This window comes from Echeneis naucrates, chromosome 11 (genome assembly GCF_900963305.1).
Source record: "Echeneis naucrates chromosome 11, fEcheNa1.1, whole genome shotgun sequence".
Lineage (NCBI taxonomy): Eukaryota > Metazoa > Chordata > Actinopteri > Carangiformes > Echeneidae > Echeneis > Echeneis naucrates.
Genome location: NC_042521.1, coordinates 18,447,395 through 18,475,369, shown reverse-complemented (window position 1 = coordinate 18,475,369; position 27,975 = coordinate 18,447,395). Strand labels below are relative to the sequence as shown.

Here is a 27,975-nt window from a genome sequence, read left to right as displayed (position 1 = left end):
GTTTTTGCCGCCATCTTGCGTTGAAGAAAAAGGACGTGAGCGCTTTAACGTTGAGTTTTCCTATTGGTCAAGATACCGGCGTCTATGAAAACCCGTTTCCTGATTGGTCGGTTTTTCCTCGGGATGATTCGCCGTCTGTCTTGCAGATGGCGGAGCCGGACAGCGGATGTTGCTGTTAGCAAATAGTCGTTTTATTTCTAAATGAAAAGTATTTAAGTCGGTCGTTTTCGGGGCGTTTCAGTTAAACTTATACTTTATTCGGTCGGGTTTTCACATGAAATTGTAAACCCATTAGTGCGCGCGCTTTGTACAGTATTTATTTTGCAGCAAGTAGCACGGTTAGCATCTTTGTTGGAAGTTTAGGCCTACTGTGCCACCGCTTGTCGATTTTAACAATAGCCGCGATACACTCCCCTCCTCCCCTTGTTTTGGTACACTCAAAGGCTTATCTTCAACGCAACAGAACAAAGAACATGGGAGATGGATATATTTGCGTACCTTTAAGCGACTGAGACGTTTGTAATGCTGACGGACTTTTGAGTTGACGGGAATTGAGTACATTTTGTGAGCTGCATCAGTAAAAATTTGGATCACAAAGGAAGATGTCCAGCAACGCAGCAGGAAGCGGTGGTCTGGCTTGGATGGTAAGTTAGTTTCATATCCAACTTGATGAGTAACTTATATGTACACTGTAGCGCTGTTTGTTCTATAAAATCTAAAAGTTTCATCATCGCACTTAGTGCTGTGTCGCTACAAGCTTTAGCTAGCATTTAAATCTCGTACCAAGTGTCCGTTCTACTGTCCACTGATAGGCTTACCGAGGACCAGCCGGCTGCGGTCTCCCATTTAAATTCTGACCGGGTTACAAAGACTGTGGTCTTGATGCAATGGCTCTGGGAGGCTTTTTGTAGTCTCTCTACATCTTGACAAACCACACTTTTACACACGGATGACTGTAGCGTTACCGTAGCTCACCGGGTCCATGATTTACGTGCAAAATAAAGTTTGGCACGAACTTAACGAGGAAATGTGGCCACTAATTCATTAGTGATTTAATAATTAATAACAAACGGAAGAACTTTGAGGCCCAGTCTTTTAACATTAAGTACTCTAATGAATTGTTTATTATCGTACAAGTACAATGAATCGCACAAGTTTCACCTAGGCGAGTCGTTATTGTTCCCAGTGGTCCTTAAAAGCCCCAAGTTTGGAGCAGTAGGTATTATAGTCAGGTATTTGGAAAGATCTATTTAATTATCTGAATTACTAGATTTTTAGCTGAACTCATTTAACTTGTTTGAGGCTAGTCTCCTATTCTTAGTCATCCTGCGGCAGATGTGTTAAACTACCAATAATGAGGTGACACTTCGTGGGTAATAACCAATATGGGGACCCCCAACCCACCCAAAGCAACCTCAGAGTCAAACCCCTCTGATGATGGGTTGCTGTAACAGTTCAATGCCATAGTAGCTTGCCTTGGCTTTCTTTTTCCTTTCTTTTTGGACTACAGATTATTTACCCAGCATTATCCCTTCACCCCTCATCACCCATATAGACGGTTAAACTATCGACAAATAAGTTTGATATATAATTTTTTTTTAAATATGCAGCGTTCCAAGTGAAGCCAGTACTTAATGTGTTCCCATCGAGGACATTAGAACACATCTCTCTTTGTAGTACTAGGTGTGATATGGACAAAAATGTATATCCTTGTATAGGTAATTTTATATCCAAATAACGATATATATTCAGATATAGCATTTTTTCCTTAAAATTATATAGATACACACATGAAATGAATGTCAATTTCTGTTATCTTTTTGCCTTTTATTTATAAAACACATTTTATATATATATATATATATATATGTGAAAGGATAACACAATTTAAACACCAAAACAACGAAATAAATACAAACTGAATAAAACACAAAAATCTAATTGACAAATACCATTCAAAATATCTGGTAGTGTAATCGGTTTTCCAGTAATGCACATTTCAGTTATTTTTCAGTTTTTAAGTCTAGTTTTTGTTGCATGTTTACGCTGTCTCTGTACTGTTCATACTGTGTCTTTAAGTGATAGAAACGATTAGTCATGTTGTAGACAAGTCCTCAGGGTGATGTAAAAATACTACCACAACGCAGTAGCATTGCTGCAATTGCATTAGCTGAGTTCACCCAGTAGCACACACTTTAAAATTACTATATGAACAATAGAGCGTTATATCCTACGATAGACATTTTTATGTTGCACTATAATATATATCGTAATATCGCACAGCACTACCTCAATTTGATAGGAATTTTTGGATTGAGACGTTTTATTACAGTGTTAGACACCTGCAACCAAAATGATCATAATATATTCATGGTGACGTGGTGTCGATAAAGGATAGAATAATGGTGAAAATAAATGAACCCCCTCTTGGTTTCAGAACCACGTCCTCTGGCGGTTTGAGAAACACCAAAACAAATAGCAAATGCAAGAGAGTTGCTGTGACTGTCGTCATAGGTTATGTTCTGTCTACTTTAAACTCATCCTCTTTTTACCTTTTGTGAAACTTTTTTTGTAATACAAGTTTCACTGTAATGGTGCATATAACAAAATTAGAAGATCAGTAAATTGTTGCTGTAAAGGGATTAACATGGTCCTCAACGATGCTGTCACAATGGCAGCCCAAAGTAAACCAAGAAAACATTCCTCACACTATCACACCAGCACCACTGGCTTCGAGCCAAAGTCTGAACCCATCATGAGTGATAGCTCTAGACACAGTTGAGGATGAAAATCCCAAGAGATCAGCAGTTTAGCAAATACTCACAGGAGCCCTCCTGACACCAACAATCATACCACAGTGGGATCAGCTGAACCACATTTCACCTCATTCTGATCTTTGATAGGAACGTTATCTAAAGCTGCTGACAGTAATCTGCAGGATTTTGTATTGCACTGCTACAACATGCTTGGCCAAAACAGTGCTAAGTGTATAAACTTGCTTTACCTTGTGTTAAGACTGTTACTAATGGAGACCACAACTTCCTGATTTCATCTAAAATGTGGAACTGCAGAGAATTATGACATTTTAAGCTGTAGTTGAAGAAAAAGATACTTTATCAAGTACTAGACTATGGGTTGTTTGTGATCAAAAATGGCCACTTATCCATCAAATTTTCCATCTATCACAAAGTGCAGACACTGAAGGGGTGCCTTTGCCCTCCATGTTATTGACATTTGCTCAGTGCATTAGGCTGAGCTTGACTTTCCTTGGTTTTAAAAAGTGCACAGTTAATTGAAATAAACTAAAAATGTGCTATATGTTTAAGGGCAGTATCCAAAGCTAAAATTGTGTGAGTGAATTTGTGCCGACATTGTTGTGTACTGCTTGCAACATTTAGTGCTGTGGTGCTGCAGAGATACCACAGCTTACAAATTAACCGCTGAATTACTTTTGACTTGCCTAATGAACCATTTTGGAGTTTTTCTTTTTTGTTGTTGTGTTTTGTTTTGTTTTTTTTTTCCTCAAGTAAAACAAACCATTTGCGAATTATTGTCATTAACTTCCATGCAGTCTGAGGAAGCACGAAGCTCTGCTGATGCCAAGATGGCAAATTAAGGGCGCGGGGAAGGGACAATTATCAGCATGAATTAATTTGATTTTGAAAAATAAATAACACACCTTTAATAATAGCCTTTTTATGGATTGCGATTAATGCTGACAGCTGTAATTATTTTATAATTGAAGCATGATATTTTTGCATATCCTGCATTTATTGGGTTGAATTGTGATGAACTGTGAATTATTGATTTCTTTACTGATTTTAAGTGTTACATCTAATAGCCTGTAGCACATTGACCCTGATGTTTAAGAACCATAAAATGCTATTCTAGTTTGTATAAAAGAAAAGATGAGTTCATTCTAAGCCTAGCCTTACACACTCCTGCCTTACATTGACACTATTTGGGATTAAACAAAGTTCTGCATTTTGACTAAACTGCAAGCCTAAATAGACAAGGAGTACCAACCTTTCTACATCATGCTAGTTGAACAGAGCAGTGGGCCCAGTGAGCGGCTCAGCTAACTGTGCTTCAGGACGGAGAGGCAGAGAAGGATCCTTTGTCCCCACAACCATTGGGCTTTTTAATTCCTATAAAACCCCCCCCCCCCCCCCCCCCCCAGGACTGTGCTGGGTGCAGCAATAATCATGCTGGGTTTTTTTTGGTCTTGATATTATCTATATATATATATATGTATGTGTATGTGTATATGTATATGTATATATATATGGACGGAGTATATATATATATATATATATATATATATATACATATACATATATATAAAATTTATTTTATTTTTTGGTGTGTGTGTGTGTGCTGCTGGACACCTGAATTTTCTCATGGAGATAAAGAAAGTATCTTCTTTATATTCTCATCAAAAAACAAATCTTTCCAACAGGAGGCTGCAAATGGCAGGGGTGATACTGGCAAGATGGAAGGTGCCAAGAAAGACAAGGCAGGCTCCAAGTTGTCCGTAGAAAGAGTGTATCAGAAGAAGACCCAGCTGGAACACATTCTCCTCCGTCCAGACACATATATTGGCACTGTTGAGCCCATCACGCAGGTGAACCCTGAGCACACTACTGACAACTGACAGATGCTGCAAGGGCTGCATTTATTTTCATGTTCCCATGTTGTTATGTAAAGCTTTTTTTATGTCTGTAGAAGAGTGATGATGCTTAACAGATTAAAATTTTTTTTAGGGGTCCCACCAGAAGTGCACGCCTTAGGTTCAAATTCACTCCATGGCCCTTTGCTGCACGTCATCCTCCCTTTCCCTCTATTTTTCTGCAAAGGCAGAAAAATTCCAAAAATAAACAAATGAATAAGAAAAGTCACACTTTAACTCACAATGTTGCATGAACTATAGGGGATCAGTTACTCATTTGACCCATAGAGGCAGCAGTTAACTTTTACATCAAGCTCACACAGTACAAAGATCTTATTGTTCCAGATACACTGATGGTCAGGGTGTGGTCAAAGGGTTAGGGTACATTGATGAATTAGTTGCCTACTGGACTTAACACTGCTCTATTGGAAGTAGATGGGAGATCGAGGGAATGAACTTTGGCATGAAACAAAATGTGGCATAATAATAGTCTTATTTTGATTATCTTGTTTTCATAAACACTGAAAGACATGTTGTATTTGTTTCTCTGCTCTTCATTTTTTTGTATACCTTTCAGCAAATGTGGGTCTTTGATGAAGACATAGGCATGAACCAGAGGGAAATCACATATGTTCCTGGACTGTACAAAATCTTTGATGAAATTCTTGGTAAGCGAATGCAACACTTCATTGTCCTCCACACACTAATTTGCACTGTTAGTTTATAGGGTTGTTGGAATATTGCAGTCCATAAAAATGTCATCATCATTTACTGAATTGCTGGCGGCTGTTGGCTCTACCTAGCTGTCATGATCTTAGTTTCTCTCTAGGAGCCTGTCGATGTGTTTGAATAGAGATATGAAATGTTTGTTATTGCTCATGATCAGAGCTGCAGCCATCCTTTGTAAAGTGGAGATGTTTGCTAAGTCAGCTTTTCCTTGGCAAATACGATTTAAAAAAAGCAGTGGCATAAAGTCTGTTATGTGTTAATTTTAATGACTCTTTGAAATCCTCTGAGTAATGCTGGGCTCAATGCTGCTGCTAATAAGACACAGCAGTGTAATCACTGTTTAAATTATGCTGGTCAACATTTTGCTCACCACATGGGAGCGTTGTTGATGATTGCTTTCATATCTGCATGCTCGACCCCCACCAAGCCTGAGTATTTGTAAAGGTGTTTGATTAATGACATCATTGTCTGCATATTATCATGGCATATTATCACTGTGTGCATGTAATTTAACGAGAGGCATGCAGCTGAAGGAGGCAGGCGCATTCTCAGCAAAAATGAAAGCTGTGTCCTTAAGCCTCTGTGAAATGAATGAATGATTTATGTATGTTCATTCAGTTAATATTTTACTTCATTTTTTCTACATCATGCTCATTTTCCACATGTTTCATCAGTTGTGTTTGAGTCATTTTAATTTACTGCTGTAATTAATAACTAACTAATAACCTGTAAAATACTCACAAAAGGCTACCAAAGAAATCCATGTGGAATTTTCAGATTTTAACCAACAGTCAAAAACCACAAAGCCAGTTTGGTGACATAAACATGAAAATTGCAGCTAAATCTCACAACGGAGGATTTACAACCAGTGAATTTTTGCCATTAAACTGAAGAATTGGCTTTCTAACATACTGTTGTGTGTCAGGTTGTCTACTTTTACTGAGAGAAAGTTTATATAGCTTTTGGACACCCCTGTTGGTGTTAACACTTGATGTCTAATTCGTCCTTTTGTCTGCAGTGTGCTGGGATATAGAAACTGCAGTGCATTGTCATCCTGCTGACCATTTTTTTATTTGTGACAGGATGAAATTCTACTTTTGATGTGCACTTCCAGTGAAAATGCTGTTGATCATTTATTCACCTTCTACCTTTTTCTGGGTTGCGGGGCTTGCTGGAGCCAATCCCAGCTCACTTGGGAGAGGGTGGGGTACACCCTGGACAGGTTGCCAGTCCATCACAAGGCCAACAAACAGAGACAATCACTCATTCTTAAGGGCAACAGTGCTAACCACTATGCTTCTGTGCTGCCCGCGATTGATCATTGTTCAAACTATTCAAGCTCCACACACACTGCACACCCGACAGGACATATAGCGAAAGCAGGAGGCTGTTCGACTTTTCCCTAATTGAGAAGAATAGGCCTAGTAAGCATCTCTATCCAACAAACAACACAGTTTGTTCTTGCTGCATGAAGTGGCCAGATGGTCAGTCTCCCACCTGTATGACAAGCCCCATCTGAGATGAGCGTAACAATGATGGTGATGTCTACAAACTTAAGAAGCTTGACTGGCCAATGACTGGAGTGCAACAGTTGGTGGTTTGTGAGTTTGAGACATGTCTCCTCAGCTTCATGTGCTGCCTCCTTTTGGACAGAAAGTGAGTGATCCAGCTGCAGGTTGAATCTGACCTGCTCAGCTGGGAGAGCTTCTCCTGTAGTAGGCCTGGGATGATGGTGTTGAATGCAGAGCTGAAGTTCACGATCAGGATCCTGGTGTAGGTTCCTGAGGAGTTCAGGTGCTAGGGGGATGTGGTGAAGGGCCAGTGTTCCCAGCGTTGTCTACAGACTTGTCGACTATGTAGGTGAACTGCATGACGTCCAGGAAAGGGTCAATATAGTCATTGAGGTGGGCCAGAACAAGGCATTTAAATAACTTCAAGACCACAGAGGTCATGGCGACAGTTGCATCGGGGTCCATGGTTTTTTGGGGAAAACTGTGTCTAAAAATTGATGTCCCAATTCTACATCAGGTCTTTCTTCTACATTTATACAATTAAAGTATCAAAAGTCTCAGTCCACAGAGAAATTCTCACAATATGTATTCAGAAACTGAGCCTTTAAATCAGCTGCCAGGACCACTGGGACTTTGTGATGTTAGAACAAAGCAGCCACCACAGCCACACTCCAAACCCAGCCCAAGAGGGGGTCAGACCCTCTCTTCTCATTTGCTTACTGACCTGCTGTTAATAAAAATTAAATTCCAGAGAAGTGCAAACTAGGAACCTTTTAATGTGGTGGGTTGCAGAGTGCTAGATTTCAGACAAAGCTCCACCCTTGGAGTGAGCAGCAGTTCATGTTGAAGTCGGTTGTATTGAAACATGAACACAGCTGTTGTTTCACCCAGTGCCCACATGTCTAACTAGCTGGAGTCATTGAAAACACGTGTGGACTGATTAACCAGCAAGCATTCACATAATAATAGTGGATTTTTACATCTTTTCCATATGATATTGAGTGATATGAGTGAAATATTTAATTTTGACACTACTCAGTGACTTAGTCAATGAACTGAGAATGATCAGCAATTAAAGTAAATTACCTATTTTTAACAGCAACAGGGGGGGGAAATGACCTGCTTTTCTATCTGCTTACCTGTCCTTTTTCTTTACTTTTTTGTAAAGGTTTTTAAGTTTTTAAAATCGAACATCTTGAACTGTCCAAGGAAAAAGTTAGGTGTTAAATTTGTCTTAGAAATGCAAATTCTTCATTCAGACACATTTGTAAGCATATTTGTAGTGAAGTGCTTATTCATTTAGATTTATGAAAACATTAGCTTGTAGGCTAATGTTTGCATAACTTATTATTTATAGTGTTGTCTTTTTTCCTTTTTTTTTTCCTTTGCCAGTCAATGCAGCAGACAACAAACAAAGGGATAAGAACATGACTGCCATTAAGATCAACATCGACCCGTGAGTGAACTGTTTTATGATATAATTACTGATATATATGCGTGTGAGAGAGAAATGCTCATGGTTACCCTGCTTAAAAAAAAATCATACCTCTGTTTTACTGATGGCTAAATAAATCGCTTCTCAATGTTTTTGCCTGACAAATCTCATTGGGTTTAAAGTCAGCTTTGAGTCCTGCACTAGGATGTCTGACACCCTCCCACAAAAACAAGTGGCTAAACAAATCAAAGGCTATATCGTATTGTTACTGTAATTAGTATTGAACTTAACTTCCCTTTAACTTTAATTGCATACCACACAGCTTTAACTTCATGACAGCAATTTTTGGTAGCTAGCATTGCCATTGTTCAGTGCCAATCATTTAGAACACCGTGATGCTTCTGGAGTCACTCAGCATCTCTTTTTCTCTAAAAATGAAAAAAGCCCTTAAGAGTGAAAATTGCTATGAACCCTATTGAATGGAAACAGTCAATAGATATAACTTAAGTGCAGAAATTGGATCCATGGACTATCAAATTAAAAAATCCATAATTTGTTTTGTACAGGCATCAATAACAGATTTTTTTTATTTGGTTAAATATAGGAAATGCATCAGTGTTAGCCATTAAAGAATAAATGGTCATTTAAATATAGCTTAATCAGGAAATAAGTCTAAGAATCTGACTAGATATTTCGTTGCTACCCAAAAGTCCAAAGGTTTATTGCCTGGCCCATATGAATATGTTTCAGATAGTACGCGTCCAGGCTCGATTCATTACAGCTTCTAAAACTCATTTATTTCTTTCTCCTCTGCCTCTACCAGTGAGTCCAACACTATCTCCATATGGAACAATGGCAAAGGAATTCCTGTGGTAGAGCATAAGGATGAGAAAATGTATGTCCCAGCTCTAATTTTTGGCCACCTGCTCACCTCCAGCAACTATGATGATGATGAGAAAAAGGTCACAGGTGGGAGGAGCCATCTTGAATTCTTTATTAGTGGTTGCTTTAGTCAGTTCAGGTTTCAAGGTGAGTGCTAAATGCTTTCTTTTCCACAGGTGGAAGGAATGGGTATGGTGCCAAACTCTGCAACATCTTCAGTACCAGGTTCACAGTGGAAACAGCTTGTAGGGAATACAGACACAGCTTCAAACAGGTGAGGATGACTCCTCTATTAAAAATTATTTCAGAAAACCATTATTTTTTGATCACCAGCCAGACATAGAGCCAGTAAATATTTATTGGTCTGAAATTCTCCAATGTTTTGTCTGAATTGTTATCCATAAGATATATTTATGCTTTTACTCATTGTTTTATTTTGGACAGCCAATATTCTGATTTCTCTTTCAGGTGGGCTGTGCTTGAGGCATGGCTGAGAGTGGTATATGTTTTGTTGGGACATCATAAGGTTACAGAAATCCCGACACTTTCAAGGCTTAGTTTCTTAATCAGGGTTAGATACTATTCTTTGTGATTTTAGCACTTTGATGCTACAACTGTTCTATATTAATACTGAAGTAATAATACACAGCTGCGGTCCCCCACTGGTGGGTGGGGCCCATTGGATGACCAGGTTGAATAGCAAGTGGACCAAAAAACAGATACATTTTGAACAAAAAACTTTCATAATGGTTCATGGCAAAAAGGCAAGGAAAAAAGTTGATAATAACAATGAATATCTTAAAGCAACATGAAAATTTAAAAGGAAAACTAGAGACAGAAAGTGATATCATCAAGGGTCAAGGGTCTGCTGATTTAGAACCAAGACCTCCTTTGGAATCCAAAACCTATGTAAATCTGATTTAATTCAATATGGGGCAAATGTAGTTTGATTTTCACAAAGATGCTTTCATCTTTAGATTATTACCATTACACTTAGAGATTAACCAGTTAGCTTCAGTAATCAATGTTTGTTTGTGTTCGTTCTCCATTTAATTCAATTTTTTTTGTGTGTCTGATAAAACTCAGTCTTTTGTTTGTGCGGGAAATTTTGCATCAATTTCCTGTTTTGTAGAAGCTGCTGTTTTAAACATTTGCTAAATCACAGTCGTATCCTGAAGACTTGTTCATTTACAGACAGTGACTGATTTAATCGGATTGTGGCCTGTTAAATATAAAATATTCACTAGTGCCACTTTGAATGAATTAAGTTGTTTTTTTATAGGTTTATGACATCTTTTCATATCTGAGGTAAGGTTTGGTATAAAATAACTTCTTCAGCTTCACTGTTGGGGGCTGAGTGAGGAAAACTGTGGAGTCACTGGGTGTTTCATATCACATTTGTTGGGGCTAAATGCACTGAATACACTATGGGTTTCCTGATTTTGAGTGTTTTATACATCACCAATGTGCACAACGTTATTAATTTTCTCCAATGAGTAAATGAGCAAATGAATTAGAGGTTGATAAGAAGACCTTTTAGGAACCAGAATGTATCCGTATCAGTGTCTGATACATTGTGCTTTTCTTACCTCAGACATGGCAGAACAACATGACCAAGACTTCTGACCCCAAGATCAAGTTCTTTGACGGGGATGATTTCACCTGTGTTAACTTCCAACCAGACCTCGCCAAGTTCAAGATGGAGAAACTGGACAAAGATATTGTAGCACTTCTTACCCGCAGAGCATATGATGTAGCAGGCTCCTGCAGAGGGGTTAAAGTGACATTCAATGGGAAGAAGTTGCCTGTAAGTGTTAGTCTGATCAGACACTGCTGAACGGTCTGTTTTAGACATTCTATTGTGCCTCTGAGACTGACATGTCTGACATGACATGAAGCTTGTAAATTCATTTTAGATGGGACATTATTAACAAGTAGACTACAACAGGTGGGATTCTGGACCCAGTTGCTGTTCTATCCAGACCTAGACATATGGCATAGGACATCTCAGCATTTGACCCTCTAATGGTCTCTCTCTACACTAGATTTTGATCTCACCTTGTTCTAAAATTAAGCATGAAGATGCATATTTTCATAGCTTTCTATTATTTGCTTTTAATTTATCAAGTTATTTATTATTATTTAATTTTTTTTAGAATTTGAGCTAATGCTTTGAACAGAAGACGACTCCACTCTGAACCTGGTGACAAAGGGGCTTGTACAAAGAACGTAGTGTCTGAATTTGAGACTTTTGCAAAACATTTCTAAAAGATGTATAGACTTGGTCGTTATGACATTGTATACACTCTACATGTACACTGTTACTGTTATTGTTTTCATGCTTAATGCTGGTGTGGTTATATTCAAAGAAAGGTTTTCTTATTCATTTTATTTATGTGACTGTTTTGTTTTTTTTTGCCGTGGACCATGACTAACACAACCTAACCTAAACCTGCCTGCCCACCATAGGTCAATGGCTTCCGCAGCTATGTGGATCTGTATGTGAAAGACAAACTGGATGAGACGGGTGTGGCTCTGAAGGTGGTGAATGAAACTGTGAATGAGCGGTGGGAGGTCTGCCTCACCATGAGCGAGAAGGGATTTCAACAAATCAGCTTTGTTAACAGCATTGCTACCACCAAGGTCTGAGAGTCAGTGGTGACATTCACCTCTTGCAAAGTAGAGTCACAAAGATTAAAGTGCTTAACATATATATGTGTGATTCAGGGCGGCAGACACATTGACTATGTGGTGGATCAGATTGTGGCCAAACTAATTGAAGTGGTGAAGAAGAAGAACAAGGCAGGAGTGTCAGTCAAACCCTTCCAGGTGGATTGACTAATTATTTCTAAAACTAAAGTGAATGCGATTGTCTCACTGCAGATATGTTGACCTTTTCTCTCTCTTGCTTCAGGTGAAGAACCACATCTGGGTGTTTGTGAATGCGTTGATTGAAAATCCCAGCTTTGACTCCCAGACCAAGGAGAACATGACACTCCAGACCAAGAGCTTTGGATCCAAGTGCCTTCTATCAGACAAGTTTATCCGGGCTGTAAGGGCACTTCTTCCTTCCTTTGACAACTTGCTCTGTCCTTGGTTTCTCATCTTAAGTAGTTGGACATCTGTCATGAAAGGATTTTGTCTGTTTGTCACCCACAGGCAACCAACTGTGGGATTGTAGAGAGCATACTCAACTGGGTGAAGTTCAAAGCTCAAACACAGCTGAATAAAAAGTGCTCATCTGTGAAGTACAGCAAAATCAAAGGCATCCCCAAGCTAGATGATGCCAATGATGCTGGTGTGTAAACTGTCTATTTGTTAGTGGTCAGACTCTGAATGTCCTCTGTTAGTGGCATAGCTATAGCTGTTACCCCTTGAGAGTAGCATTTTAATCAATCCATAATCCAGGTTTATCACTATCTTTGAATTTCCCTCATCTGGTAGGAAAAATGCACTTGATAGTTGTGCTCATTTAATGTGTGGTCATGTTACGGTTTCTTTTACCACTGAAGGCTTCTGTGTACATAAACAAGTAGTGGTTTGAAAACTGTGGCAATGCGCTTAGCGTTATCATTTTAACAATTGTAATTCACATGATTCCACCCAAAGGATTGTTTCTCTTTGTCGATCTACTATGCTGTTTTGTTCCACCAAAAAAGAAAAAGGCAAAGCAGATGTAGATGAAGTGAAATCCATTTAGCTGTTTTAGATTTACACTGTCTTACTGGGACTACTGTATAGAATATTTTGCCATTAGTTACACCTGTACTTGTACTACTATTACAAGTACTAATGTCTTTTGTTAAAACAAAGACTTTTGTTTTAAAACAACCTTTCCATTTAAAATCAATACATTTTGGAAAGTAGCTTTTCAGATAGCTACTCAAAGGAGAATCTCCTCTGAGCTGACATGTAGACAATAAAATGCTACACACAGATTAATTATTAATGTTATCATGTCCTAGGCGGCAAACACTCCTCTGAATGCACACTCATCCTCACTGAGGGAGACTCAGCCAAGTCACTGGCTGTGTCTGGGCTGGGAGTCATTGGACGTGATCGCTATGGAGTGTTCCCACTGAGAGGAAAGATCCTCAATGTGCGAGAAGCAACACACAAACAGGTTTGAGACCAGATATCAGACGCATTACCTACATAAACTGTCAGTCACAGAGTTTTAGTGACAATAACTTGCAGATGGCAAAAAAGATCAATGTTCACAGAAAAATTAGCATTTATGGTAACTCTTTTCCTTTTGTTATGAAACCACTTTTGCCAGAACAAGAGGCTCTCAGAAAAACTTGCCATAATATACAGGATTTTTTTGGGGGGGGCAGGGTGTGTATCTGTAAGGGACCGGAGTGGAATAAAAATTGGTGTGTGCACCGGTTACATTGCCAATGAAATTATTGCTGCTACAGGAACAATGCCAGATGAAGTTACCAATCTTTAGCCACTAATTTTGAGTGTGGTTGTGTATTGCGCTCATTATATAGATTATTCCAAACTAATAAAAACATTAAGCCTGAATGAATGCTGATAATACCATCAAAATCCATAAGCATTCCATCCCTGGTAGTCATCATCAGTGTGGCAATACATGGTTCACAGCCACATGACGAAGAGCACCTGTGGCTGTACTGTATTACTCTGCTTCTGCAGGTCAGCTGAGTGAAACTTCACTTTATTGTTACAGGAAGATAAAGAGCCCAAAATATAAATAAAATAAAAATATAAGTATTTATGAACAAATACTTTTTAAATATTTGACAAAATACTTTCCAGAATTTCAATTTAAGAATTGACAAAAATTGGGTACTGCATGAACTAGGGTTATTCTGGTTTTGCCGACTCAGTGAGATGAACCCACCATAATTTTGACATCATGTGGTTCTGAGATGATTATAAATAACATGGAGCTCAATTGTTGTGTCATATCTTCCATCTAAAGTTTCCCTTTTTGTTTTCAGATCATGGAAAATGCCGAGATCAACAACATCATCAAAATCGTTGGCCTCCAATATAAAAAAAGCTACGAAGACCCTGAGTCACTAAGGAGTCTGCGATACGGCAGGATCATGATCATGACAGATCAGGTAACCAGACACACACAGCTTCGCTATAAGCACAGCACCATTAGCTGAGTCAAAGTATTTGATGGAAACTCTTCTCCAATACAAGTTAATTTGAATGAACAATAAAATTAGTTACATTTTTTATATAAATTTAATTTTGAAGTTTGTTTTTTTTATATATATATATATTTAAGTATTCAAAAGTACATTATTTAACACTAGAACTACCAGAGCCCAGCCATTTGGCTTTTCTACCCACAAAGCACAAAGCTAGCCAAATGGCTGGATTAGTCTGGAACTAATATCCTAACTCAAGTGTGAACACCCAACTTGTCACCATTGTTCTGTAAATGAGGTGCCTAGTATCATTTACAACCACGCCCACCCTTCCGCCACACACACCCAGTAGGCCTGCTTTTACATTTTCCATCAATCATTATATGTACTTTTTAGTTATCTATTTTCTTATTTTGTTGTTTTCACCAGGATTCCTGTGTTTGTCAGCAATAAAGGTCAAAAATTTTAACTTTATTTAGGCTACTCAAAGCACCACGTGTCAACTTTGCATGCTTGAGATGCACTGCACAACACTCTTGAATTCAGGCTTTCAGCTGGTCAAACTTTTTAATAACACTGAATTTTTGTCATGTAATGCACATATTCAAAGTTAGGTCTTTAGGTGGCACCAGGAATGCAAATGTACGCACTCTGGATTTGTGCGCTCAAAAATCTGTCAAACTGTTTTTTTGTGCGACTTTGGCAAGCAATATCACAGATATTTACAGCTACAACATCTCTTAGATGTTTGAAGCTTCCAGGCTGTATTCAAGCATACCCCTCCCCCTGATCTGAGCATTCTTGTGGTGGTCCACCACATTCTGATGTAATGGCTGCATTTACAAAAGAAAGGTGGCTAATTGTAGGCTGTTGAGTTGTAAAATTTAAACCAGCAGCCTTTTGGCTGTCCTCTGGGCATTGTGGCAGGAGTAAGAAAACCTTGGGTTTTCTAGTGTTAATGCAAGTCATGATTTTTTTTTTTATTCTGAAATTACAGAATCTACTTACTCACATCAAGGAACCTGCTGAATGAACTGACTTTACAATCTGTAGAAAAAAGATTGCATAACCAAATAGTACTACAAGCTGTTTAAAAGTTTATATGGAATTGAAAAACCTTACATACCCCAACATGTGTACTTGATTTGAATGTTGGCAGCATAGAAGTTTGGTGGAGGTTCAGACATTTGCAAAGGATACTTCCCATTTTTACATGGATTTCAGTTAAACCATCTGTTGCCTCATCTTTAACAGAGGTGTTGCTCGGACAATGACAGGTTTGAAATAGACTGTTCAAACTTGGCTGACAGTGTAGCAATTGACTGATTATTATTGTTCTTGTTTTCAAAATAAAAGACATTGAGTTTCACTAACTAAAATCTTTATTCAAAGTCACAAGTGCTTTGTCTTGTAAGTGGGGAAAAATGTACTAAGCACAGGAAGCAATTGTATGTACTTTGTTACTGTCTACCCCTGGCTTTGAGTGATTGATGTTATATAGATATAACATGTCTTCTCTTGTTCCAGGATCAAGATGGTTCCCATATAAAAGGACTGCTCATCAACTTCTTCCACCACAACTGGCCCTCTCTCCTTAAACACACATTCCTGGAGGAGTTTATCACACCTATTGTCAAAGTAAGAAACACGCACCCTACACTTTTAAATGTACCAGATATATATAGCTATCAAATCAGATTTATTTGTATTGCACCAATTCATAACAAAGTTACATTAAGGCAATTTACACATAGAGCGGGTCTAGACCAAACTCTTTATAAAATTATTTAAAGAGACCCAACAGATCCCCCGATGAGCAAGCACTTGGCGACAGTGGCAACAAAAAACTTCTGTCTGTCTGTCTGTCTGTCTATCTATATCTATAAAAATGGCTACTGGCAACAACATTAGTTAGGGTCATCTCTGCTCTTTTGAAGTTACAGGTTGCAATACACCTTAATTCCTATACAAGTTATTGTATTGTATATAATTAAATATTTGATTGATAGGATAAAAAGATAAATACTGTAAATTTGGAATTCAGTTTTATTGTTGTGTTGTTTGCAGGCGACCAAGAACAAGCAGGAACTTGCCTTCTACAGCCTTCCAGAATTTGATGAGTGGAAGAAACAAACAGAAAACTATAAAACCTGGCACATAAAGTACTACAAAGGTTTGCTCCTCAAGTCTTCAAATATATCTGCTTAAACACTGTAAAGCAAAATTTTTGTAAATTCAGTCTTCCCTTTTTTTTGTTGCTTGGAAAAACATTGGACTTGGAGGCACTAAAATTCTTTTCCAGGTTTGGGAACAAGTACAAGCAAAGAGGCCAAGGAATATTTTGCTGATATGGAGCGGCATCGCATCACCTTCAGATATAGTGGTGTAGAGGACGATGCTGCCATCACTCTGGTGAGTTTAAAACAGGAAACACACTGTATAAATGTCTTCTGTGTTCTCTACCTATTTATAAAGCATGCAGGATACCTGTGTGATCTTTTTATCAAAATTTTTAATTGGTTTTGATACATTTTTGACCAAATGTCTGTCTCCACATACAGCTGCTGTAAGGATTAAAAAATACACTCAAATATTTTTTTTCATTTTTGTCACATATATCAGATTCAGCCTGGACACAGACTACAGTGGCAATTGTCAGTTTTGTGTACTGTATTGTGTTTTTTTTTTTTTTTTTTTGTTTGGTGTTTTTTTTTGCATTAAGGTGCAGTTTACAAGTAAAAAAAAAAAGCTCTAATTTACTAGCATGAATGCAGAAAGCCAAACTAAGACATCCTGCAGCTGCGACGCACTAGTAACTGCCACAATACCACAATCCCATAAGGATCGAAAAAATAATTCTATTAAATATCTGACCAACAATACTATGCAAAGAACACAGTGTTTTTGATAGATTGATTCTGCTATATATGTTACCTGACATTTTTTAGCACAACAATCACATAGAGTAGAGCAGAAGTCGGTCTGGTCAGCTCATCCAGTCCCCATATGGAGGTGTCTTTGGGTAGTATGCTCAGCCCTAAATTGCTGCTAGTGGTTGTTCCATAAGTGTATTGGTGTAAAGATGTACGGTAGCTTTATATGAGTACCAGTGGAAAGCTCTGTATCAATGTATGTAAATGGGTCAGTGTGGCTTCCTTTGTATGGCTTTTAGTGGAATAAGACTGGAATAGACTTGAAAAGATCTAAATAAATGTGTTTAGCATTTTCAATTAACAGATCATCTAAAGTGATAAAGTTGATTTAAACCAGTCAGAAAAGTCTGAACCTTTACTGAAACAATAACAAAAAAAAAAAAAAACACAGCTGCCAGTAAGTAGATGCTGCGGCAAAATTTTACAGCTGATTTGTTTCAGGCTTTCAGTAAGAAGAAGACAGATGACAGAAAAGAGTGGCTGACTAATTTCATGGAGGACAGACGGCAGAGGAGGATGCATGGCCTGCCAGAGGTTTGTGGCTTTGATCTATCCAGGAGTTTATTTTGGGTTGGTTTAGCTGGTCATCTTGGTAAGCACCACACATCGCCTCTTCATATTGGATTTCATTATCTGGTGTGGTTCTGCTCACGTTTGAACATTAAAGATGAATCTTCAGATTTGTTGGCAGTTTGTAAAATGATATAGGTCAGTCTGAAACCACACATGTAAAAAATACAAGAGATTGAAGAACACTGAACATGATCCAACATAGATTTTTATTTGAATCAATTTTCAGCAATACCTATATGGAAGTCAGGCCAGACATCTTTCCTACAACGATTTCATCAACAAGGAGCTGATTTTGTTTTCTAACTCTGACAACGAGAGATCTATTCCATCTTTGGTTGATGGTTTGTATAAACATTTCATCTTTTCAGAATTAATTAATATTACATTTCTGCAACAGTCTCCCACTGATGGGATGTGTTCCTCATTTCCAGGCCTGAAGCCTGGTCAGAGGAAGGTACTATTCACTTGCTTGAAGAGGAATGACAAGAGGGAAGTAAAGGTAGCGCAGCTGGCTGGCTCAGTGGCTGAGATGTCTGCCTATCATCATGGAGAGGTACAGTCAACTCATTATCTTCTAGAGATTTTGGAGAATCATCAATAGCAGTTAATTAGAATTTTCTATTCAAATCAGCTCATCCAGAGCCAAAATTTTGTATGCTTATTATCATAAAATGCATTGAATAACTGCTACGAAATACCTTGCATTTTATGAGGTGGGGGCACATGGATGTAAAATGGAACCGGAGTATTTGGTAGAGATGTGTTTATTTTTCAGCAGTGGTAGCTTTTTAAAAGGAAGTTTGGAGTTTGTATGTAAAGCATGTAATGTATACTCTTCACAGATTCTAACCATCTACTTCTCTTACAAAAAATGTAGCAAGCTCTCATGATGACCATAGTCAACTTAGCCCAGAACTTTGTGGGCAGCAACAATGTGAACATCTTGCAGCCTCTTGGACAGTTTGGTACTCGCATCAATGGAGGCAAAGATGCTGCCAGCCCTCGATATATCTTCACCATGCTCAGGTAGTGCAACAATGAAAACAATGTAACTTGTATTCATGTCAAGTTCAGGCCATGCTATGATTTTCAACTTGGAAGTAACTTTGAAGTATCTGTATTTCAGCATTGACTGTTCGGAAACATTGAATCCATTGATATTCAGTTACATTGGTTGTAACTTTTTTGTGTGGGTTCCCACAGTCCTCTTGCCAAGCTGTTGTTCCCAGCAGTAGATTCCAACCTGCTCAAATTCCTGTATGATGACAACCAGAAAGTGGAACCAGAGTGGTACATCCCCATCATTCCACTGGTGCTGGTGAATGGAGCTGAGGGTATTGGCACAGGATGGGCATGTAAGATCCCCAACTATGACCCTAGAGAGATCGTTAACAATATCAACCGCATGCTCAATCACCAGGATCCACTGCCAATGGTAAGTATCAACTAGAAACCATTTTTCTATAGCAGTTTGACTTGTTGACACGGGTGCAGTGTTTGCTGATTGATGTTGGGTAGATGAAGTTGATAAGGATTTGACACAATAGAAAATCTTGGCTTAATGTTTAGTATTGAGGTAGTTTACCTTCACAATTAATACTACTTACCTTAAACCATGTGCACTTTGATCGACAGTGCCAACATTGTCTCTTGAATTTACTAATTTACAAATGATTAAATTATAAATGATATTAGATAAATTACAGGAAATGTATTCTGGAAGTGAGTGAGACACCAGTTAGTGCAGCACGATGCTCCTTAGTTAAGGTTTATTTGGTGTAGCAGCATAGTAGGTACCATGGAATGTGAATTTTTGAGGAATTAAACACAAGACATTGACCAGTGCAAGGCATTTTTTATTATTTTATCCTGAAGGTTCCTAAACATAGCCAGCTATTTGGCACACATGAGAGTGGTAATCCGTTTCATTAGGGATGCCAGTCAAGGTAAAGTTTACCTGGTGCTTCTTTGGCTTTGACTAGCCAGTACCTATATTTTCATCTCTGCAAGCTGATGGAAAAGGCTTCAGATCCATTCACTGTCTCAAACAGGTTTAGAGACCTCAATTACAACTTCCATCAATTTAAAATCATCGGGCCAACCAATTACTGTGAATTACTGCACCTTTTCAATGCTGTAGTGAATTGCAAGTCTTAGTGGTTTTTGGCCAGTTATGCTTGTTCTATTTTTCTTTTTCTTTTTTCTTTTTTTTTTTTTTTTTGAGAGAGAGAGAGAATGAAAACACAGCAGCCCCAACCACCTGTTTTTCATTGATTGTTTGAATTTCTCAGTAGCTCTTTGCTTTTTGTACAGATAGCGGGAGTCCCCTCCCTTTTTTTAAATTTGAAAATGAAAGCATTCTCTCATTCCTTGTCTCTGTTGACTATTCCCATCCAGCTTCCCAGCTACAAAAACTTCAAAGGCGTGATTCATGAACTTGGTCAGAATCAGTACTTGGTCAGTGGAGAGGTGTCAGTCATAGATAAAAACACCATTGAGATCACAGAGCTTCCTGTCCGTACATGGACACAGGTAAATTCCTGCGACCTTTCTTTGCCTTCTCGTATTGCTATCGTAATTAAGTAGGTGTATCCACAGGAAGAATTGCATTATCCTATGCTTAAAATTTTGAATAGAAACAGGGGTAATCATGTCCTTATTGATTGGTTTATTTCTTGTTTGTTTTGTGTTTGTCCTTCTGAATAACTGTATGTGTCCACTTGCATTCAGGCCTATAAGGAGTCTGTGCTGGAACCCATGCTGCAGGGCAGTGACAAAACACCAGCTCTCATCAATGACTATAAGGAGTACCACACAGATACCACAGTTAAGTTCGTGGTTCGCATGTCTGAGGAGAAACTGGCCCAGGCTGAGGCAGCTGGACTTCACAAGGTCTTTAAGTTGCAGTCCAGCCTCACCTGCAACTCAATGGTAAATCTAAAACTGAACCAGAATATTTTTCTTTTGGATCTGTGTGAGATGTGTGAAGTGATTATTTTCAACTCTTCTGACCTCAGGTTCTGTTTGACCACATGGGTTGTCTTAAGAGGTATGATTCAGTCCATGACATCCTTAGAGAGTTCTTTGAGCTCCGCCTGCATTACTACAAGCTAAGGAAGGATTGGTTGCAGGGAAGCCTGGGAGCCGAGGCTTCAAAACTGTCCAACCAGGCTCGCTTTGTCCTGGAGAAGATCGAGGGGAAAATTACTATTGGTAAAAAATACCATTTTGAAAAAACACATTTATATATTGCAAACAGAAATTGTTTTCTGTAAGCTGTCTTTTTATCCTAATAGAGAACAAATCAAAGCGAGAACTGATGCGCATGCTCATCCAGAAAGGCTATGAATCTGATCCAGTGGTGGCCTGGTCCAAAGCACAAGAAAAGGTACTATTCCTCTACCTTGGATGCACATTGCATCTGCACGCATGTTCATATAGTAACAATCTTCCAGAAACATCTCCAGGATGCACTGAGACACATCATTATCATTGTAACCTGGGGTCATAAGGTGTTTTGGGTCTCGCAACATACACCCTCATCTAGACGACATCTAGCCAGGGTTAATTAGGACCCAACTTGCATCCCAGCAGCTACCCATGGATCAGCCCTCTTTAACCGAAGCCACTTAGGGTCTTTTTCTGTGGCCTCACTGGCAGATTGAATGGCCCTCTTCTTGGCTGCTCCTGTGAAGCTCAATCAAGTGAGGACCTTACAGAAAGAATGTCCTGCAAATCCTCTACAGCCAACTTCTTTGGGCTTGTAAAATCTTTTCCAGCCTCTGCCACTGCACTCCTTCACTAGTTCCTGGTTATTGGCACGCTTCCTCTCATTAATTTCCTCAATGCACTCTTCCCAAGTTGCTGTCAGTTCCAGCATGATCAGGGGTTTTTAGGCTTCTGAGATGATGATCATGTCTGGATGGAGTGAAGTTACTGGAATGTGCTGTGGGAATGTCAGCCACTCTCCTAGGTCAAGCTTCAGCTGCCAATCGGAGGCTGTGGAGGAGGCCTGTTATTGGTTTTGGCTGAGTCTGGGGTTTTATCCTCCAGCTTTTAATGAAAGAGACTGCTTTCTTTGGCGCGTTGTGTTGTTTGCAGATGTTAATGGCTGACACTAAACTCCCAGCAACAGCGTTAAGCACCCAGTCATGTCGCCATTGACAGCGACTATCTGCAGCTGCTGAGGAGATATTCTAATGAGCCACTTCCAAAGCAAAACAACATTACAGTGACAAACGAGATCTTTATCTAATGACAAACACAAGAGGAACATGTTCCTGGATCACTCGTTGTGTATGACAATGTTTCCGGTTTATCTCCATCAGGCACAGGAAGAAGATTACCGTGATGGAAATGAGAGTGACAGCTCAGTGGATTCGGGCTCCTCATCAGGGCCAAACTTCAACTACATCTTAAATATGCCTCTGTGGTGTCTGACTAAAGAGAAGGTGGAGGATTTGCTTAAACAGAGGGACATAAAGGTGATAATTAGTTAATGATCCAGGAGACCCTTTCAAGTTTAATGTATATTAATGTGCAGTGATTATATGTTGATGAGTAATGTATATATTGATGTGCAGAGAGGAGAACTGAATGATCTTCAGAGGAAATCCTCTGAGGATCTGTGGAAGGAAGACTTGGCGATATTCATTGAGGAGCTGGATGTAAGTGCTGTGTTTTACTAATACCTCAGCACATATATGTGCCTCCACGACCTATGTTAACTAGTTTGCCTCAAAGCAAATTTGAATATTTTCTGAAATATCAGAAAGATTTTTGGAAACGTTGTTACACTGATATCCTCACCTCAGATTGTAAACAGAGCAAAAGTTATCAATTTTAATGTTCACATATAGTCTAATATCATGTAAAGACTGCATTCGAAAACTGAAACTTCAAACCAGCTGTCATGACTTCTGTAATGTCACAACCCAGCAATCCCTGACCTCAACCCCTTTGAGGATTTGGTTTCTCTGAGCGTTTACCTGAAATATGCTATATTTTTATTTCTTCACTCAGAAAACTATCTTCTTTTGGGCAAAACAAAACAAACAGAATTTGAAATATGGAGCATTAGCAATATATGTTTTTTCAGTGCAGGTTATTGCACCCTAATCTTTTCTTAAGGTTTTATGTGCCATTTTTATTTGTTCAGGCCCACGACTTTGTATTTCAGAAGCTCAAAGTAATGGAACTTAAAAATGCCTGTGTGTTGTTTGTCAGAATTTGGAGGCCTTAGAACGTGAGGAGCAGAGTTTGGGGAAAGCCATCAAATTGGTAAAGGGGAAAGTGGGTAAGCCAAAAGTGAAGAAAATGAACCTGGAGGAGACCATGCCATCACCTTTCGGCCGCAGGGTGGAGCCTCCAACTCAGCCGATCAAGTCTGACGCTGCCAAAAAGCTTACCAAAAAGAAGAAGGTAACAACTGCTACAAACTGCTGTACGAGTCATATCAGGGTATCGGGGTTTGTTACAAGTTGTGTTTTTGTTCTCAGGGCGATGCGGATGTACCTGTGAAGTTGGAGTTTGACGATGATGGTTTGGGTGGAGAGGGAGGAACAGGCGAAAATTCTGTTGCAAAGCCAAAAACTCCACGTGCCAAGAAAGAGAAGAAAGAGCCTGGTTAGTGATCCTGCTAGTTTTCCTGTTTGCACTGGTCTGTTTTAACAATGCGACCCAAGGTCTGGTTGATGCTCTGCAGTCCCATGAGAAATCTTAAATCCATTATTGAACATGATCTGAACAGTCCAGTCTCCTTGTGTATTGTGTTGCAGGGGCACCTAGAGTGAGAAAACCTCCAACACCCAAAGGCACCCCTGCTAAGAAGGTGAAGAAGAGGAACCCCTGGTCTGATGATGAATCCAGGTCAGACAGCGATCTGGAAAACAGTGAGCGTCTCATCCCCAGAGAGACCAAGTCTCAGAGGGCATCAGGTAGGACGGTGCCCTTGTATAACTGTAAAGCTGCAACGATTGCTGTACTGATAGCGAGGTAACGGATCAAAGCTGAGGTGTTGATGTTGATTTTTCCTTTCATTGTCACTCGTCTACATTTTAATAATTTAGAAGTTGTAATTTTCTAAATTTCTAAGAAAGACGGTTGGGCTCACCTCACTGTGAGAATTTGTCGTATACAGTAGTACACTGTCTGTTGCTGAAATTGTCACTTCTTTTGGACCATGTTAAAGATAAAATAAATTAACAGGAAAAATTTTTCAGATTAATAGATAATAAAAGTAGTTGTTGCTCCGATTTAATATGAATATTTACTGTCATGAGTACTACTGACTTAAGGTTAGTTTCTTTAAGCAGCTGTCTTCCTTATACATATACTCCTTCCTGATACAACTGTCAGAACACAAAATGTGAATTAATAAATTGTAAGAAATCTACTCTTGAATTTAAGATACAGTGACAATTGTTTCTTTGGAAATCACTGAGCTTTTTTTTTTTGTTGTTTTTTTGTTTTTTTACAGAAATTATACCTTTTGGAGGTAAGGTTAGATCTTCAGTAGGAACCAACGCTGGTAGAAAAGTTTTGTCAATAAATAAAATAGCAGTTGGATCATTGGATGCATTTACAACAACTGAAAAATAGAAAAACTTATTTGTTGTCAAGTAATGTGATTCATCGTCATCAAGTTTCAGATTTTAATTTTAATTAAACACTCCTTGAAATCGAATTCTTGGCTGTGTGCATTTACGCAGCCAAGGATTTAATTATCCTAGACCTGATCTATTATCAAAAAGGACATTTAACTTTGTATTATACAGGACTTTTAATTATGCCATGTATTTTTAAGCATTTGTTTTTCTGTGAATATGTGAAAATATTTGATATGATCCATAGCCAGCGTTTGGCTGTTGCAGGGCGTATAGCATTTCATTTCATTCCACAGTGTGCTCCTTCACGTCAGACCACCTGGGGCCAAAAATAACTCAGCAGCTTAGGCAAGGTTACCCCAGGCTCATTATCATTCGTCAACTTCAAGTGTTTGAGCATGTAGCCTGATGCAACCCAGCTGAAAGAGGAAGGATGATTGTACAAGCATCAGAATCCACAGCAATAAGAATTTGGCTTGACACAGGCTCTGCTTTCTTCCAGCATCCAAGCCAAAATACACATTTGACTTCTCTGAGGAGGAGGACGATGCTGAGGAAGAAGAGAACGGAGATGATGATGTGGTTTCTTCTCCAGTGAGGTCATTCAAAGATGATTTTACCTTGCCTGATACTAAGGACTGCTACAACGATCAAAATGAGGATGATGATGATGATGACGAAGACAATGAAGTTTCATACTCTCCTCCCAAACAAAAGCCCATGTAAGCCTACAACAGACACTTCAGTGTACTGTGATTCTTTTATAATGTACATGGCAAAGAATGTCAAGAAACAGGTAGCAGCTAACTGTTAGCAAGAGGCACAACTGAGTAAAGGTGCTCAACAAAAACTGTACAAATTCATAATATTGATAAAAGTGAGTAAGTTGATCTTTTTTCTATTGCTACAGGCCATCTCCTAACATTGAATCTGTAGATTAGTTTATACATATGCCTCAATTCAGAGTCTCAGTGAACACGAAATAATACTTACGGAGATGGATATAGTGTGAAAGTAGCCATCAGATAGCTGGTTCAACATCTCTCGCCTGTCTATTGTCTGCTAAAGGCACAATCTGTTCCATTTTTGCTACGCACTCTGTACATTTTAAAGGTCTGCACCTGTAGCTAAAAAGAAGGTGACAACCAGCATCTTCTCAACCAAATCAGCTTTCTCTGAAAAAAGTAATGACAGTGGTGAGTACGAGTCTATACATCAATTTTCTCAATTTCAAATGGTAAAGGGAACAGCATGAAAACATTTAGAAATGCATAGTTTAATTTAGCTTTGTGTTGAGAACCTAATTTTCTAATCCGAGTGCTGTTCACCTTTCGGACTGCTGCATCAAGTGGCGGTTGAGATGAATGTTGACTTGTGTTTGTGTAGATGGGTCGAAGTTTGACAGTGAAGACGACAGTGGCCCAGTGTTTTCCACCTACTCCAGCAGCTCTGCATTTGACAAAGCTTCGCCAGCAAAGAAAGGTGATAAATAAGAGCATCCAGCTGGGGGAGCTGTAATGCAGCATAACAGCTTCCACACAGCAACATGTCTTGTGTATGAAGTTGGTCACACTCGTTCTCAAGTACAATATTTATTAAGTACTTTATGGATTTAACCGATCACAGTGTGACATATATAAAAAGAGGTGAATTAGTCATTGTGGTGTAAAACTCCCCATGTAAGTGCTTTAAAAGAAAGTGTGAGATCAATCATGGACATAGTTAACCACCAGGTTTTCATTTGTGCTTTGCAGCAGTTAAGAAGCCCTCTGATGTAGCTCCCAAACCTAAGAAGCCACCAGCACCAAAAGCAAAGAAACCAGATAAATCCATCTGGGACTCTGACTCCGATACTGGGTCCAAGAAGCCAGCACCAGCTCTTAAAGGTACATCCGAGAGAGATTCAAGATGACTATAGAGGGGGAGGACGTGTAATTGTGATGGTTTGGTCAATTTGCGATTTGGTTGACTTTGTGCAGGTAAAGGCCGGGGGAGGAAGAGGAAGGGCTCTGGCTCTGAAGACGAGTACAGTCCAATGAAGAAAACAGTCAAACCTGCCAGCAGAGTGAGTTTATTCCTGTGTTTATCAATGAAACGACAACTAAAAAGTTGATGGTCAGAACATGAAGGCAATTGTATCACATACCTTAGACTACCAAAATACACTTATCTATTTAAGAATCTTAATCAAATAAAAACAAAACTCCTTCAAAATGCTGCCAGTGGCAAAAAAACTTCCATTGGTAAATAATGTCCAAACGTCAGAAAAAAATTTGACAAAAGCAAATAGGATTTTATCTCCTGCGTGCCGAATCACTGAGCAGAATGTGATACATGATATATGGGCTGTCAAAATTAACGCAATGATAATCCATATTAATTCATTTGCATGACTAATTTGATAAAACATTTTTAACCCAGTTAACATGTTTTAAAATCCCCCCAATCTGGCGATGCATATCTGGCAGTGCAGTAATGAAGTTTGTACAAGCAGAGTTGCAGCGAGCCATCAAAATATTACATTTAAAGGCAAATCTCATTACAATTCTTACCACACAAATTACGCCTTGCTGTAATTTTTTTTTTCCCACACGTGAATAGTTAGCCTGTACTACACTCCTTTTCCCTTTTTTTTTTTTTTTTTTTTACACAGGACAGCCAGGTCCTCCATTACGACCTCAAATTGTTGCTAGCAAGCTACAAATAGACACAGCTCACTCTGTGTGTATATGTATATTATTACAGCTTGTTTTTCTTAGATTGACATTTTTATGTTTACGTTTTTTATTTTACTATTGTCAAACATGTTGGCTTAACACACAACACCAATGAGATGTACTTAATTAAGTATTTATGCTCCTTGTTAGCAGAAGCCTCAGAAACCTGCTTCTGATGATGAGGATGACGGCAGCAACAGCATGAGTGTGATGAATGCTCTATCTCGTGATCGGCCAGGCCGCGCCAAGAAAGAGGTGAAATACTACCAGGAGTCAGACAACGAGGAAGAAGACGACGACGACGACAACATGTTCGATTAAAACAAAGTTCGGTCATGTTCAAACACACTCTTCTTGTATTGAAGTAAACCTCCTCCTTCTGTGTTCCCACAGACTTTTGTACATTTCCAGTTTCATTTTATTTTCATTAATGGTGATGTTCAATGATTTTTAATGTGTAGGTGTTTTACACTTTTTATTATACATATACAGGTTTCTTTTTTATGCTCATTAAAATGTTATGTATTTGTCCAAAGTGGCTTTTAGATGTTTAGACGCTGTGCTTTAGCACATTTTAATTGTTAAAATACTATGTAACTTTTTGAACATGAAGTTGAAAGTAAACGATGAAATGTCAGTGGTTTTGCTGGCCTGGTCCTTTTGCTTGTTAGCACAATTACAAAATCACATTGTTACATAGAGAAATGGAATTGATTCTTTTCTTTCTTCGTCTTTCCTGTTTAAAGTCTGTGGTATAGGCCCCAGCTGTAAATAAAGATGTATGTAGTC

The 27,975-nt window shown here is 38.7% G+C and overlaps 1 protein-coding gene across 4 annotated transcripts; it reads left to right on the top strand.

Moving 5' to 3' along the window:
* The first annotated feature begins 145 nt into the window (after positions 1-145).
* top2b (DNA topoisomerase II beta) lies at positions 146-27,961 on the top strand. 4 transcript variants are annotated; one of them, XM_029514308.1, is made up of 36 exons: positions 146-644; positions 4,460-4,624; positions 5,247-5,337; positions 8,302-8,365; positions 9,168-9,313; positions 9,403-9,500; positions 10,821-11,033; positions 11,696-11,869; positions 11,954-12,055; positions 12,141-12,278; positions 12,386-12,524; positions 13,192-13,349; positions 14,197-14,322; positions 15,886-15,996; positions 16,426-16,531; positions 16,661-16,770; positions 17,733-17,825; positions 18,091-18,205; positions 18,296-18,417; positions 18,742-18,890; positions 19,068-19,299; positions 20,262-20,396; positions 20,595-20,795; positions 20,882-21,077; positions 21,161-21,252; positions 22,193-22,348; positions 22,448-22,531; positions 23,091-23,285; positions 23,363-23,489; positions 23,642-23,800; positions 24,972-25,191; positions 25,583-25,665; positions 25,856-25,951; positions 26,227-26,355; positions 26,449-26,534; positions 27,340-27,961. In XM_029514308.1, the coding sequence occupies exons 1-36, from the start codon at positions 603-605 to the stop codon at positions 27,505-27,507; spliced, it is 4,821 nt and encodes a 1,606-aa protein (XP_029370168.1). In that variant the 5' UTR covers positions 146-602; the 3' UTR covers positions 27,508-27,961. The 4 variants fall into 4 exon arrangements, with proteins under 4 accessions (XP_029370168.1, XP_029370166.1, XP_029370164.1 ...); XM_029514306.1 differs by having other exon boundaries at positions 27,337-27,961; XM_029514304.1 differs by having other exon boundaries at positions 26,224-26,355; positions 27,337-27,961.
* Positions 27,962-27,975: the final 14 nt, after the last annotated feature.